At 37.1% G+C, this 12,910-nt stretch overlaps 1 protein-coding gene, 1 long non-coding RNA gene and 1 pseudogene across 5 annotated transcripts; all 3 read left to right on the plus strand.

Annotated features, from left to right (window-relative positions):
• The first annotated feature begins 6,317 nt into the window (after positions 1–6,317).
• On the plus strand, positions 6,318–8,041 carry LOC122299314. Of its 2 annotated transcripts, XR_006239651.1 has the most exons (4): positions 6,318–6,355; positions 6,977–7,061; positions 7,159–7,435; positions 7,521–8,041. It is a non-coding gene; the product is annotated as an uncharacterized LOC122299314 (long non-coding RNA). The 2 variants fall into 2 exon arrangements; XR_006239650.1 differs by lacking the exon at positions 6,318–6,355 and having other exon boundaries at positions 6,803–7,061.
• Positions 7,954–8,039, plus strand: LOC122300006 (annotated as a pseudogene).
• A 592-nt stretch (positions 8,042–8,633) lies between the features above and the next one.
• LOC122299311 (probable inactive heme oxygenase 2, chloroplastic) lies at positions 8,634–11,591 on the plus strand. 3 transcript variants are annotated; one of them, XR_006239648.1, is made up of 4 exons: positions 8,634–9,353; positions 9,703–9,926; positions 10,558–10,658; positions 10,997–11,081. XR_006239648.1 is itself a non-coding variant. In XM_043109498.1 (4 exons), the coding sequence occupies exons 1-4, from the start codon at positions 8,816–8,818 to the stop codon at positions 11,293–11,295; spliced, it is 963 nt and encodes a 320-aa protein (XP_042965432.1). In that variant the 5' UTR covers positions 8,634–8,815; the 3' UTR covers positions 11,296–11,591. The 3 variants fall into 3 exon arrangements, 2 of the variants coding, with proteins under 2 accessions (XP_042965432.1, XP_042965433.1); XM_043109498.1 differs by lacking the exon at positions 10,558–10,658 and adding an exon at positions 11,203–11,591 and having other exon boundaries at positions 10,997–11,104; XM_043109499.1 differs by lacking the exon at positions 10,558–10,658 and adding an exon at positions 11,203–11,591 and having other exon boundaries at positions 9,703–9,922; positions 10,997–11,104.
• Positions 11,592–12,910: the final 1,319 nt, after the last annotated feature.

A 12,910-nucleotide genomic window follows, 5' to 3' on the forward strand; every position in this document is an offset into this window, starting at 1 on the left:
TTGGAAGATGTTTGTTGCAAAATTTTGGTTTAAGCATGAGTTTTGAAGTTGGAAGGAATTACAACAAAAATCAAGAGAAATGACTTATGGATGTTTCGGCCATAATGTGTTTTCCATAGTTGTGTTTTGTTTTAAATTTTTCTGAGTTGATATTTAAGTTTAGGACAAAATTTACATGAGGAATGTAAATTTTAGAAACTTTTGGAGTTAGTATGCAAAATCCTTAAGTTATGGGTAAAACGGTCATTTTCCCACATGTAGAGAGTAAAATGGAAATTTTACTCTTTAAGTTAGTATTTTTCATATTTCAAATTATTAGTGATTTAGTTCTAACTTTTAAAATCACTAATTACAGTTCCTCGTGATCGCACTTGAAGTTTTATAAGAAACGTGGAGATCGAGGTAAGTTAGCTTTTAACTTACTAGCAGTCTACTGTGTATGTGTGCTAAGTAAAAGAACTACAGTGTATGTATGTATGTTATCATATATGTCATACCATGCCAAGTTATCACATAATTGTCTATTATACAGAATTTATTCTGTCATCAATTTTTATCTGTTACCTAATATATTCAGTCATGTATTACCGTACATTACAAGTATGTCATGTTAAATATGTTGTATATTATATGTTATGCCATGTTACGAAATGTTTTTATCTCAAGTTGGTCATGTATTTCAAGTTATGTTCAAGTCACGTTATGTTACGTCAGGGCTTCAGTCCTTTCATATTCCAGTCACGTTTCATCTTGAGTACATTCAGTTTGTGTAGAATACATGGGGCCACAACAACTGTGGAGTATGTATTTAACTGCATTGTGATGTGTAGAATACATGGGGCCACAACAACTGTGGAGTATGTATTTACACGTAGAATACATGGGGTCACAACAACTGTGGAGTATGTATTTTTCATGTTAAGTCAAGTTTGCGTAGAATACATGGGGCCACAACAACTGTGGAGTATGTATTTACACGTATAATACATGGGGCCACAACAACTGTGGAGTATGTATTTTTCATGTTAATTCAAGTTTCAGAGCAAGTTCATGCTAAGTCAAGTTTCAGATCAAGTTCATGTCAAGTCAAGTTCAGTTCATGTTTCAATTTAAGTTATGTCAATTATGCAATGTTGTACGCTAAGTTATGCTTTAATTACTTATGAATTTGATTATTCATTTATGCTTTTACTGTCATCCATGCATCATTAGCCTGTGTGGAAGTTTTTTGTTAACTTGCTGAGATTTGTAATCAAATCTCACTGTGGTAGTCCCAACTACCATTCCCCCCGAATGGTAGATCTTGTTACAGGACCTGAAGGAGGATCAGGAGCTGACCAAGTAGACACAATCGACTGAACGACGGTGCGTCGTTAATGCTAATATAGTAGTTAAATTACTACTTGTACGATGGAGTTGAATTTCCAATACTTTTGGATCATAACTATTTTGGACTAGTGCTGTGATCTTAGTTATTCAATGGATCTTTATATATGAAGTATGTTTTAAGTATTTGGGATATTTTTAGTTTGGTGCATAGTATTGCTAAAAAAAAAAATTATCCGCTGCGAATATTGCATAATGTTAGATGCATGTTAGGAATATTGAATCTTATATGTCATGAACGGGGGCAGGTAATCTTGTGTTGCATGTCTCGACGCTTCAAATGTCCGTCCGATCCCAAACGAAATTTGGGGGCGTCACATTAACCAACGGAAGCTCCTTAGGAAATGAAAAGTGGTCAGTGCTTATCTTCATGAGGTGCATGTTGGACGTCCTAGATTAAGCCTAAGAAAATAAATCTTACACCTACTTTAATCCAAGGGTGTAAGTTCAAAGGGGCCAATTCATAATTAATTCAAAGTGAAGGACTTAAAAAAATATATATTAAGGATATAAAAAAAAAATATGCTCTCATTTCATTTTAATAATTCACATAAAATAAAAACACACACGCATCTTAAAATAAAATAAATTGAATTAATAAATTAATAAAATCTTTTCTTGAAAATATTTAACTTAAGGATTAAAATAAAATGACGTAAAGACTCACGTAGTAAAACTAGGATATTACAGTTTTTCTTTAAAAACATGTTTTCTTTCTTAAAACAGTTCCCCGCGCTTCGCTGCCTTCATTTCTTAAAGAGTTTTTTCATGCATAAATCTTTTCTTGCAAGCATTCATGCATACATAAATTCATGCATTCATCTTTTCTTGCATACATTCATGCATACATCTTTTCATACATACATGCATTCTTTCTTAACATGCATATATTCTTTCTTTTTTATTGCTTTCATTGGCCATTGCACACTGTTGCGTCCTGTGTGCTGGGGTTAGTGGTCTTTGGACCTGATTCCGCCTATGGCCACGGGTTGTGAATCTATTCTGTCAGGGTGCAGCACTTGGTGCACTACTAGTTTACTTACCTGGCATTGCAATCTGTCCAGTCCAATCCTTTGGTACCTTTTCCATTCCGTTTATGTGGCCGTTACGTATTTTCATACATCATCCATTCAGTCCATTCATTCCTTTACAATCATTTCCTTCATTTTCAGTCCATTTAGTCCTTTACAGTTCTTTCATTCAATTCTTACGGTTCTTCAATTCATTTCATTCATAAAGTCATTTTAAAAAAATAGTTTTCTTTCTTTTCCTAAAAGTCATTTTAAAAGCAGTTTTCTTTCTTTTCATTTTAAAAATGTCAGTTCGTGGATCTTTTTAAAGCTTCATTTCATTTCCTTTTCGTAAACATATATACAATACGTACTACTTATAGCATCTATCCACATGCATATACTTACATACTTTGGGTGTTTGAAAAGGGGCTTCCAAGGAGGGTTGTTACATACTTATACTTAAAAACGTATGCTCGGCTTTCTTTTTCGTAAAGCATGTCTCGTAGAGAAAACATTTCATTTTCATTTTAAAGAAAAAGCTTCCGTTTTCATGTTCATTTATTTAAGAAAACTCTAGAAGAGTATGAACGCAATACTTACCTGGACTTCACGCCATACTCATTGCATGTAGTTCATTCGTGTGCGTATTAGATGGAAACCTACATGTATACACATAACCTTACATCATCATCTATCTAATGCATAAGCAATTATACTAAAAATAGAACTATACCTCACTTGGAACACTCTCCATCCATCCCAAGTCTCTTACGGGCTATTTACTATGCTAAAACCTTCAGAGTCTTATTCCTTAAAGTGGACCTCCGTGATTCACCTTAGGGTTAAGACACTAAGACCTCCGTTTTAATCTTCTATTAACCACATGTCAACGCATGACACGCATCCCAATCCTAGACAACTTATCCATTACTACCTTCGTGTATCCTAACTCATACTAAATCCCCATTCTCATCCAGGTAAGCTACATGACTTTAAGTTAACTCTAGAGCTAAAACACCATGTAACCATGCTGAAGACAGATTACCCATTATATATGGTGAGCCTGTCTGACACATGTGTCTAGCTAGAGGCACATGTACCTTATCCCTTTTATCACCTAAGACCAACTTATAATTCCAATGAATGCCCCCTTGTATAAACAAGCTCCATACTTCGATATCAACTTGCTCAATCCCGATCGATAGGACTCTTCCTACTTCCCAGCTCTGTACAAGTTCATCATGACACTTGACAGTAGAGGACTGCATCCACAAATGTACCTCTGTCACATCAGGTAGCTTGAGACAATTCCTGAGTCACGTCGTGACGCCCGCTATGCTTTCGCTGCACTCTCAGATATTTTTCCACCACTTCACACATACTCTTAGCCATAAGTCAACCACAAGGTGACACTCGTCACCTTGGACTACAAGCCATGTCACAGCTACTTTGGGACATTGTTACACAGTTCCTGACACTGCTCACACACCCTACGCTTCTCAGCTACGCCATCTAACCCTTCATGACATGCCGTCTGGTGTATCACGACATAGCACAGAATACATTCACGTGAACTCTCTTTCATCCACACTACGACGCACATTACTACGATACATGCCTCTCGGTGCATCGCTACACAACATGGAGTACGCACCATGCGTACTCCCTTCGCTATATCACTTGTTATCACGACGCACATCACACGGTGCATCGCTACATGACACGGAGCACACGCCATGTGTACTCCTTTCACAATAGTATGTCGTGTCACAACTACGGCACACTTCACACCCATACTTCATAACACATTACATAGTCAAACCCAACACTTCACAACTACACTTCACTTCACAATTACTAACTACACAGTCTACATTCTAACCAACAAACTAATATTAACATAAATAATGAGAGATAGAGGGTTATATCGTCAATGGGATAACCCATGCATTGCTTGCTGTCCGTCACGATCAAGACGTTAGAGGAGTTGTACGTGGCGGTTAACACTGCCTACAGTGGCTGTCCACCACGTAAAGTGGCGGTTTGAGTTTGGGAATAGCTAGGCGTGGTCTTGGAAAGGCTCAAGGTGGCCTTGTGGTAGTCTGAGGTGGCGGAGCACAGCGGCATCATGTCGTGAACAGTGCATCCGAAGGAAAGAGAGTGAGTGAGGGAGGTGGGGATAGGCTAGACAACATGGCTAGGCATGGAAGAGCTTGAGAGAGGTGTGGTGGAGTTGTGGTGGCGGATTGGGCCTTGAAGTAGAGGATAAGCCGTGAGAGAGTGGGGGAGAGTGAGGGTTGTGTAGCTCAGTTGGACATGAAAATGGTTGGGTAAGGTCGTGGTGGTGAGAGAAACATGATGGTGGTGGTGAGATGTCGTGGATAGCCATGCATGGCGGTGCACGGTGGTACAATTGAGTGTGTGTGGGTGTACAGACCCATCGAAGAAAGAGAGAGGTAAGGGGAAAGGAGACTATGGATAGGAAGCCCATGAGGTGGTGAAGCCGTTGGTGGTGTTCGTTGGCTATTTTGGCTGTGTATGGCAACTCTAGGAGGAGGAAATGGGTGTGAAACCCATTTTGGCCAAGTTGCTCTAGGAAGAGGGAGAGAGCACGTGAGAGCTTACCGGTGGAAGGGAATGTTGGCCGGAGGATGAGGGTCAGCTGGTGACCAGCGGTGAGGCCATGGCTGCTGTGTATGGCGGCATGGAGGAGAGGGATGGGTTTTTACACATTTTGGCTAAAGATGCTATGAGAAAAGAGAGAGTGTGCCGTGGTGTGCACTGGTGGGAGGAGAAGCTTGCTGGCGGGAAAGGAGGTTGCCGGTGGTGGAGGTGGAGCATGGTGGCTGGTGGTGGCGTCGGCTGGAAGGAGATGAAGGCTACGGTGATAGAGGGGCTAGGCACGTCGGAATCAAGGGGAGAGAGAGGAGAGAGAAAGAAAAGAGAAAAGTAATGAGGAAAAGAGAGGGGTTTGGGTATTTAATTCAAGTAATTCGTTTTGGAAATTTCAAAATGATCTAACGGTGAGTTTAAAAACTGATTTGAAAACACGTAAGTGTTTTATTTAAAATAAATCACTGAGAGGAATTAAGATAGAATATTATTTTATAAACTAAAGTTTATAAAATAATATTAATTTATCATTATTTAAAATGATGAAGTCTCGTTAATTACTCAAAGAGAATAAAATTATTTAAATTAATTGAGAGTTTTCAACGTAAAGTTAAATCTCGTAATATTTTTAAATGACTAAAAATATTTAATTTAAATAATTACCCACAATTATAATATTTTTAGAGCTCATCAAAATATTATAATTGTGTTACTTTAAAAACAAGCTTATCTAATAATACTGGAAATATCATATATCAATATTTCCAAAATATTTAAAATATCGTAAGCTTTAAAATATCCATCTTGTTTTGAAATTCGCTGGATATCTTTTAAAACACGTCATTGAGGTACGGCATGTAGAACGAATCTCACAATTAAAGAAGAAGGAGCGGGTTTTCAGAACTTCCCACTGCTATTTTGCTGTTGACATATATGTAATTTACTTCCTACTAATGGTTGTTTTTATCTGCTTCCGTTGTAAGCGTGTAGAAGTTAGCTCCATGCTATTTGAAAAGCTTGTCGCTGCAGGCATGGGGAATCGACCCGTTGTGTTTGTGACTCCCAGGTTTTTGTTATTTTTTTATTAAGGAGAGTATGGGTTCAATCCAGCCAGTTCACATTCTTTTGTTTGCTTGGTCTTAATATATGGTCTTGACATTTTCTTCACTTTGATTGGTGTTGATGTGTGACATGATTATTTGATTCGGGAGTCTTTCTTGCCTTGTGATTCGTTGCATGTTCATAATTTTAACTGTGGGTTCTTATTTACATGATGAAAATTGAAAAGCTTTTTCAGGAGCTAAGGTTGCTAACTTCCTGCAATTAGATGCACATTATGAAAGGTGCACACACGTGCATGCACAGAAGATCATCTAGCTTGAAAGTTCTCTCTGTTTCCCCTTCTTTTGATGCAGTAACACAACATATTTTAGGGAAGTTTCACATCTAAAATTGATCTCGCTTTCATATGAGCATCTTAGTTTTATTTTCATCCTCAAGTTTCCTGTTGATTTATGTCCCAAACAAGTGGATTTGGTGTACTTAATCACTGATAAGTCATTCTATAAGTAGGCCCCGTTTGGATAGTGAAATAGTTTCATCTCATCTCTTCTCATCTCATCATTATAACATTTTCAAATTCACATACAAAATATAATAAACAATTCAACTTTTCAAATCCCAAAACAATAATAATATTAAAAACTAATATTCTAACAATATTTTATTCAAATTTCAAATTTCAACTTTCACTTAAAACCTTCTCATTATCCAAAGTTTACGTGGAACTAGTAGAAGATGGAAAATGAACTAATCCTGTCACACTTCTGGAAGTTCTAACTCTTCTAGAGAGAGCATGGTTTTGATTTTACTTCCACTTCACAGAAACTTTCTATATATTACATGTCGTGTGTGTATTTGTGTATAATCTATTTTCTAGTGTATTGAGTTTCTCCTGTATGCAGCATGGGAGGGTTGGTTGTCAAGCAGATGCTGTATAAAGCCAAGGCAGAGAATGTTGATAACCTTGTGAATAACACCATTGGAGTGGTATGCTTTCAATCAATATTTTTTGCACATTGCAGATCCTTCTATCATCTTTAAATTATTATTTCTATATGACACCAATGTTTTACCCAGATTTCAGGTGTTCTATAGCTGCCCACATTTTGGCAGCAAACTAGCAGACATGCCTTGGCGAATGGGCCTCGTGTTTCGCCCTGCCCCCACTGTTAGTATATCGTCTTCAGAGACAAACCTTTTTTGTACTTGAAGTTGATCTGAATTGATATTAATAGCATTTAGCTTGTATTGTTTCTTAGATAGGGGAGCTAGTAAGTGGGTCTCCTAGATTAATAGAGCTTAATGACTTCTTTCGACACCTTCATAAGAAAGGGATGCTTGATGTTCTCAGTTTCTGTGAGGTAGTCCACTGCCAGTTATATTATTGTATTATTCCCTTGTGTCTTTCACTGTAAATTTAAGAGGTAGTTGGTGACTGTTTTGCAGACCAAGGTAACTCCAATTGTTGAAGGTTATGGGGGAAGGGCTTTCCAAATGGAAGTAGTAACCATTGAGTCTGCATATCCTGGATTTGGTGAACTTGTTGTAAGTATGACGTTGATAAACATGTCATTTAAAAAGAAAACCAAAAAAAAGAGGAAGAAAAAATAGTCAAAAGGCCCAAATAATCGCAGGGGTTTTTTAGTTGGGTATGACTTATGAGTGTCTTTTAGTCTGTAAGTTTCATTGCTATTTGAGTGTTGGCTGCTCAATATCACTATATGCTCTATGTCCCTCACCTCTTGCAAGTTAGATACAATCCTCCATTGGAATTCATGTTGTATGTACTTGTCAGTACAGCAGGACTTGTGGATTTGGTCTGGCCTGCATGAGATTCTTTGTGAATACAGTAGCTATCCATTATATCGAATAAATTTTTGTTTTGTTAGAAAGGAGAGATGGTTGGCAATCTCCCGACAGATGGTTTGATAGTTTGACCGATTGGGGTTTTTTCTTCTTTTTTTTCTTTTTTTTTAATATTTTTGATGATTAAGAAAATGATTATTAATGAATTTGTGTATTTTTTTAAATAACTATTTAAAGATTTTCAAAAAATAGATAAAAGAAAAGAAAAATAAAATAAAAAACAAAAATGTACTCATTGGTTTTGCTATCGGTACCAATAGGACTATAAAAATAAAATGCAACCCATGAGCAATTAATGCCTAATATATCGGTCAAATAAAATTTTATTACATTAGTTAACAGTTTAGAATTGAGTAATGTTATATATAAGTTTTGCTAGCCATTTGCAAAATGTAAGAGAAATATGAGATTTAAATAAAATTAATTAATTAAATTTTTTTATTTTTTTTTATAGTAAACTCTACTTTAAAAAAAAGTAGAGTAAAAGTGGAGTTTGCTCAACTTGCACATCTTAGCATTAATAATTCAATATTTTAATAAAATATTATTATTTTTTCTATTCTTAAACAAAATTTTGAAAACTAGTAGTATTGTTAATAGAGTTATAAAATAATTTAAAAAAAAACATTATATTTTGAGTTTTCCTAGAATTATGTTATCTGGGCATAAACCTCGTATAAAACACCATTTCAAGTTGCACAGCCCAACTCAAACACCAAACTAGAGTAGTCCACGACAGAACACAAGTGAAGCTCGAAATCGGAGTAAAATTCACGTCGACTCCGATAGACGTTAGCGTTTTGCCCTGAGACTGCGGGCGGGCAGGCACTGTCAGCGGAATTCGGACTACCATTTTCCCGCTTACCTCCAGAACGATGTGGTTGATGGAGACAGTCATACGACAAGTTCTTCTTCTTCCTCTACGACAAATACCATCTCCACCGCCGTTGAATTCATCGAGAGTTGCAGCGAATTCGATGTACGGGCAGAACAAGAAGAGGATGGGTACCGGAAGAGCCCTAATTTTGTGTTGCTCTGATTCCTCGTCCATTTCGTCATCTTATTCTCCCTCTCCGGCGATTTCAACGACTAGTGCTCCACCGGTGAAAAGGAGGAGGAAGAGATACAGGAGGCTGTACCCAGGAGAGAGTAAAGGCATCACCGAAGAGATGAGGTTCGTTGCCATGAGACTCCGAAGGGTTAACAAGGGCAGCAACGATGACGATGACCAAGATTCATCTAGTGAAGACGGTAAAGAACGAGAGGGTAATTTGGCATCAGATGATGATGATGGTGGTGTTGGTGGAGCGACATGGGAGCCAACCTTGGACGGGTACCTCAAGTATTTAGTTGATAGCAAGCTCGTCTTCGACACTGTGGAGCGCATCGTCGACGAATCCAGTGACGTTGCCTGTGAGTCCTTTTATTTTGAACTTGCAATGCTAGTTGTTTAGCCAATTATGATGTAAGGTTTGCTTGTTATTATCCTGGAGGGTTATGGGTTATCATATGCTTCCTTGGCAAAGCAGAGCAATCTAGCTTTTTGAGGCTTATATGAGTAATCCTATTCAGAAGGTATTTTGCCCTGTGGGTAAACGTAATGGGAATTCGTCAAACCCTTGTGAATGTGACTAAAACGGGGATTATGTTCTGTTTCTCTACTGCATTTCCGTATCGAATCCCTAGGCGTTTAATGACGCAACAACATAAGCATAGGTGGTTCTTAAATCTCTTGAGAATCTAATGCTTGATTTGATTACAGACGCCTATTTCAGAAAAACTGGATTGGAACGATCAGAAGGTCTTGCAAAAGATCTAGAGTGGATTAGATTACAGGGTTTTGTGATTCCTGAACCTAGCAATCCGGGAGTTTCTTATGCCAAGTATTTAAACGAACTTGCGGAGAAGAGTGCCCCGTTGTTCCTTTGCCATTTCTACAACATATATTTTTCACATATTGCAGGAGGTCAGGTGATAGCAAGGCAGGTACGTGTGAATTTATGTTCTTAATTATACTTCTAGTTTCGGGAATATTTGGGGATGTTCCTGTATAGAATACAACTATGTACTGACACTTGTGCACTTCGGATTCTGAACCTTATGCCATCACTTTCGACTCGGATTCTCATACAAGACTGAACCTTTTTAATTGCTTTTCTGAGTAGTCTTTGTATCTGTACATCCTAAAATCATATCCTAATATTCAGTTAAGCAGGCTATGCCTACCTCTGTATGAAAGACAATGAAAGTAGCATCTATTTCTTTTCGCAGGGTGGGGAGGCCTATTCTCTCTTCCTTGGTGTTTTTTCCCTGCTCTGTGGGATCCTCATGAGCAAATCAGAATGTCACGTGCAGAAAATTCCATTAGAAATATGTGCTGACTTTAAGATATATTGTGCAAAAAATTGAAATTGGATGAGAAAGCTACCTGCTCTAACTGGATGAGAAAGCTACCTGCTCTAACTGGATTAAGCAAAGAAAAAAAAATTGGAAAACCATATTAAATCAACCAACATTGATTGCGAAATGCTACCTATGGTGTGATAGAACAAAAAACTTCTGAATATTGAAGAATGAATCTGTGAATCTTTACGTTGGACCTATATATATGTTGCAGGCTTCGCATTTTTTCAGTGGAGGAATATGGTTACTTCCTGGAGATCATTAAACAATTTATGAGGAGAAAAATGAACCAAAAAAAAAAAAAAACGAATACAGGTAAATGTGATCGAATTTGTGGATGACATGGTCTCTTAATAGGTTACTGGATTTTGATTGTCTTCGGAACTCAAAAAATAAGCAAATGAAGGTGTTGAAAATAATTATAGGCTTTGGACGGGGTTGAGCTCTTTCATTTGTCTGGCGTTGATACAAATGTTTCCTTTATCCCACATTTTAAAGAAGTCCTTTGTTGACTCTTGTGCAATTGCTTAACTTTTAGTTGATGTGTATTTCTTTTCACTGAATGTTTGGTGGATAGCGTTAATTTAAACTTTGCATTAAGATACATATCTCATGGTCATGAATATAAATATATTTTACTGATTGGTTATTAGGTTTCTAAGAAGCTCTTGGAAGGAAGGGAGATGGAGTTTTACAAATGGGAGGGGGATATGGCAGGGTTGATGAGTGGCGTCCGTGAGAAGCTGAACATGCTTGGAGAGGTTAATTCCAATGCTTGTCATGCCAAATTAATTTGCATTAGCTTTAAGTAGGTGGATTTCTTTATTTTTTGGTTGATGTTTGAAATTCTTCAATGCAGCACTGGAGTCGTGATGAGAAAAACAAATGCTTAAAAGAAGCAACAAAGTCATTTCGGTTTTTGGGGCAGATTGTCCGCTTGATCATCTTATGAAGTCATCTTAAAATCCACAGATGATTGTTTTTGAAGAGGTTATGTTTCAGTTTTTTTTTTTACTTGTTCAGAATAGATATCCTGTACTGCATCATTTAAACGACTTTCATAATGTTTTATTGCCTTCAACCTTTTTCAATTAGCTTGATAACCTAAGTTATTCCATCAAAAAGTTATATCAGATTGCATTTTTGATTTCCATGTACGAGAAAGCTTCTTCTGAATGGCTCCTGGTATCCTCTTTGGTTATTGAAGTTACATCTATTGTATCACTACCATGTTGACTACTGAGACAATTCTTTTTAGCTTTCAGAATCACTATATAATTTCGACCAGCAAGTTCTCAGTTACTGTTAAGCCTACTGGAAATCATTAATAATATTTTATCTAATGGACTAAGGGGAGAAAAATCTTGCTGTTTTGAGCTAAACATTTAATGGGTTTATGATGTTGTGCCCCAAAATCAAATGCTTTTAGGTAAAACTGTATCTCCTGAATAACAAAGCCATTTCAACAGGAAACATACATGTTCTCTTGTAATTGCAATCTACCTTTTTGCCATTCCATCCCTACCTCACAACAGACCTCACAATTCCGTTGTAGGTGTTGCAAATGGGCTTTTACCTTAGGCACACATCCTCTATTGTTTTCTCTTTTTCTTTTTTAATTTTTTATATTTTCCCATCTTAGGGTTACCCTCAGAAGACAACCTTTTTGGCTATGACAGTTCTCAAAAGATGGTGGAGATTTGATCTTGATCTTGCACTCGATGGTGATATTTATATGTACCAATTCAACTTTCAAAACTAGCTAGGGAAATGTGAATTTTTTTGGTGCCATTGTTGCAATATGGTATACCAGATTCTTATCCCAAAAAGAGCTGGGTTTTATTTTTGTTCACCTTGATATAGGGCTAACGTAACGTACCATATCCAGTTAGGTCTGTTTGTGGTTATACTTTTATGGAATCGCTTTGTGCTTAAAGCATTTTTCATTATATATTGTCCAAAAAACAGAGTTAATTCCTTCAGCAAAACATAGCTGCTATCCACAGTGATATAATCTCATTGGGCAATGCCACGGACTCCTCACATGAACTATATTTTTACAGTTCACTTTAGGGGTTCAATCCCTTGTTCTAATCATTTCTGAATCCCATCGCTTCAGCTTGAGATAGCATGCCATGGAAATAGATAGGACTACCGCTTCAAGTACATACTATATGATCTCACGCTAGAATCTGACTAATGCTTAAAGAGATTGGCATCTCACCAATTCGGAAACAAAGGTGGAAGTTGGAGCCACACCAATACAAAATATGTCACTAGAGATTGAAGCTCTTTATAACAGAACATGAAGAGTTATTAGACTCGATCATACTCCTAGTTGACAACATGTAGAACAAGATAACTTTGAGATAACAAGGACCAAAGGTGAAATAAAAGTGCGATTAAGTTGCATGGCTGGGTTTGCATGAAAGCTCTGTATAAGTATTGAGCTGATCGACGTGACATCATTTATAGTCAGAACAAGTAATTGTACCATAACTATGAGGTTGGTTCTTCTATTTTGCTGGTACTAGCTGCTGGCCTATTCTCTCTTGCAATGACAAACT

Source organism: Carya illinoinensis, chromosome 16, assembly GCF_018687715.1.
Source record: "Carya illinoinensis cultivar Pawnee chromosome 16, C.illinoinensisPawnee_v1, whole genome shotgun sequence".
NCBI classification, from domain to species: Eukaryota; Viridiplantae; Streptophyta; class Magnoliopsida; order Fagales; family Juglandaceae; genus Carya; species Carya illinoinensis.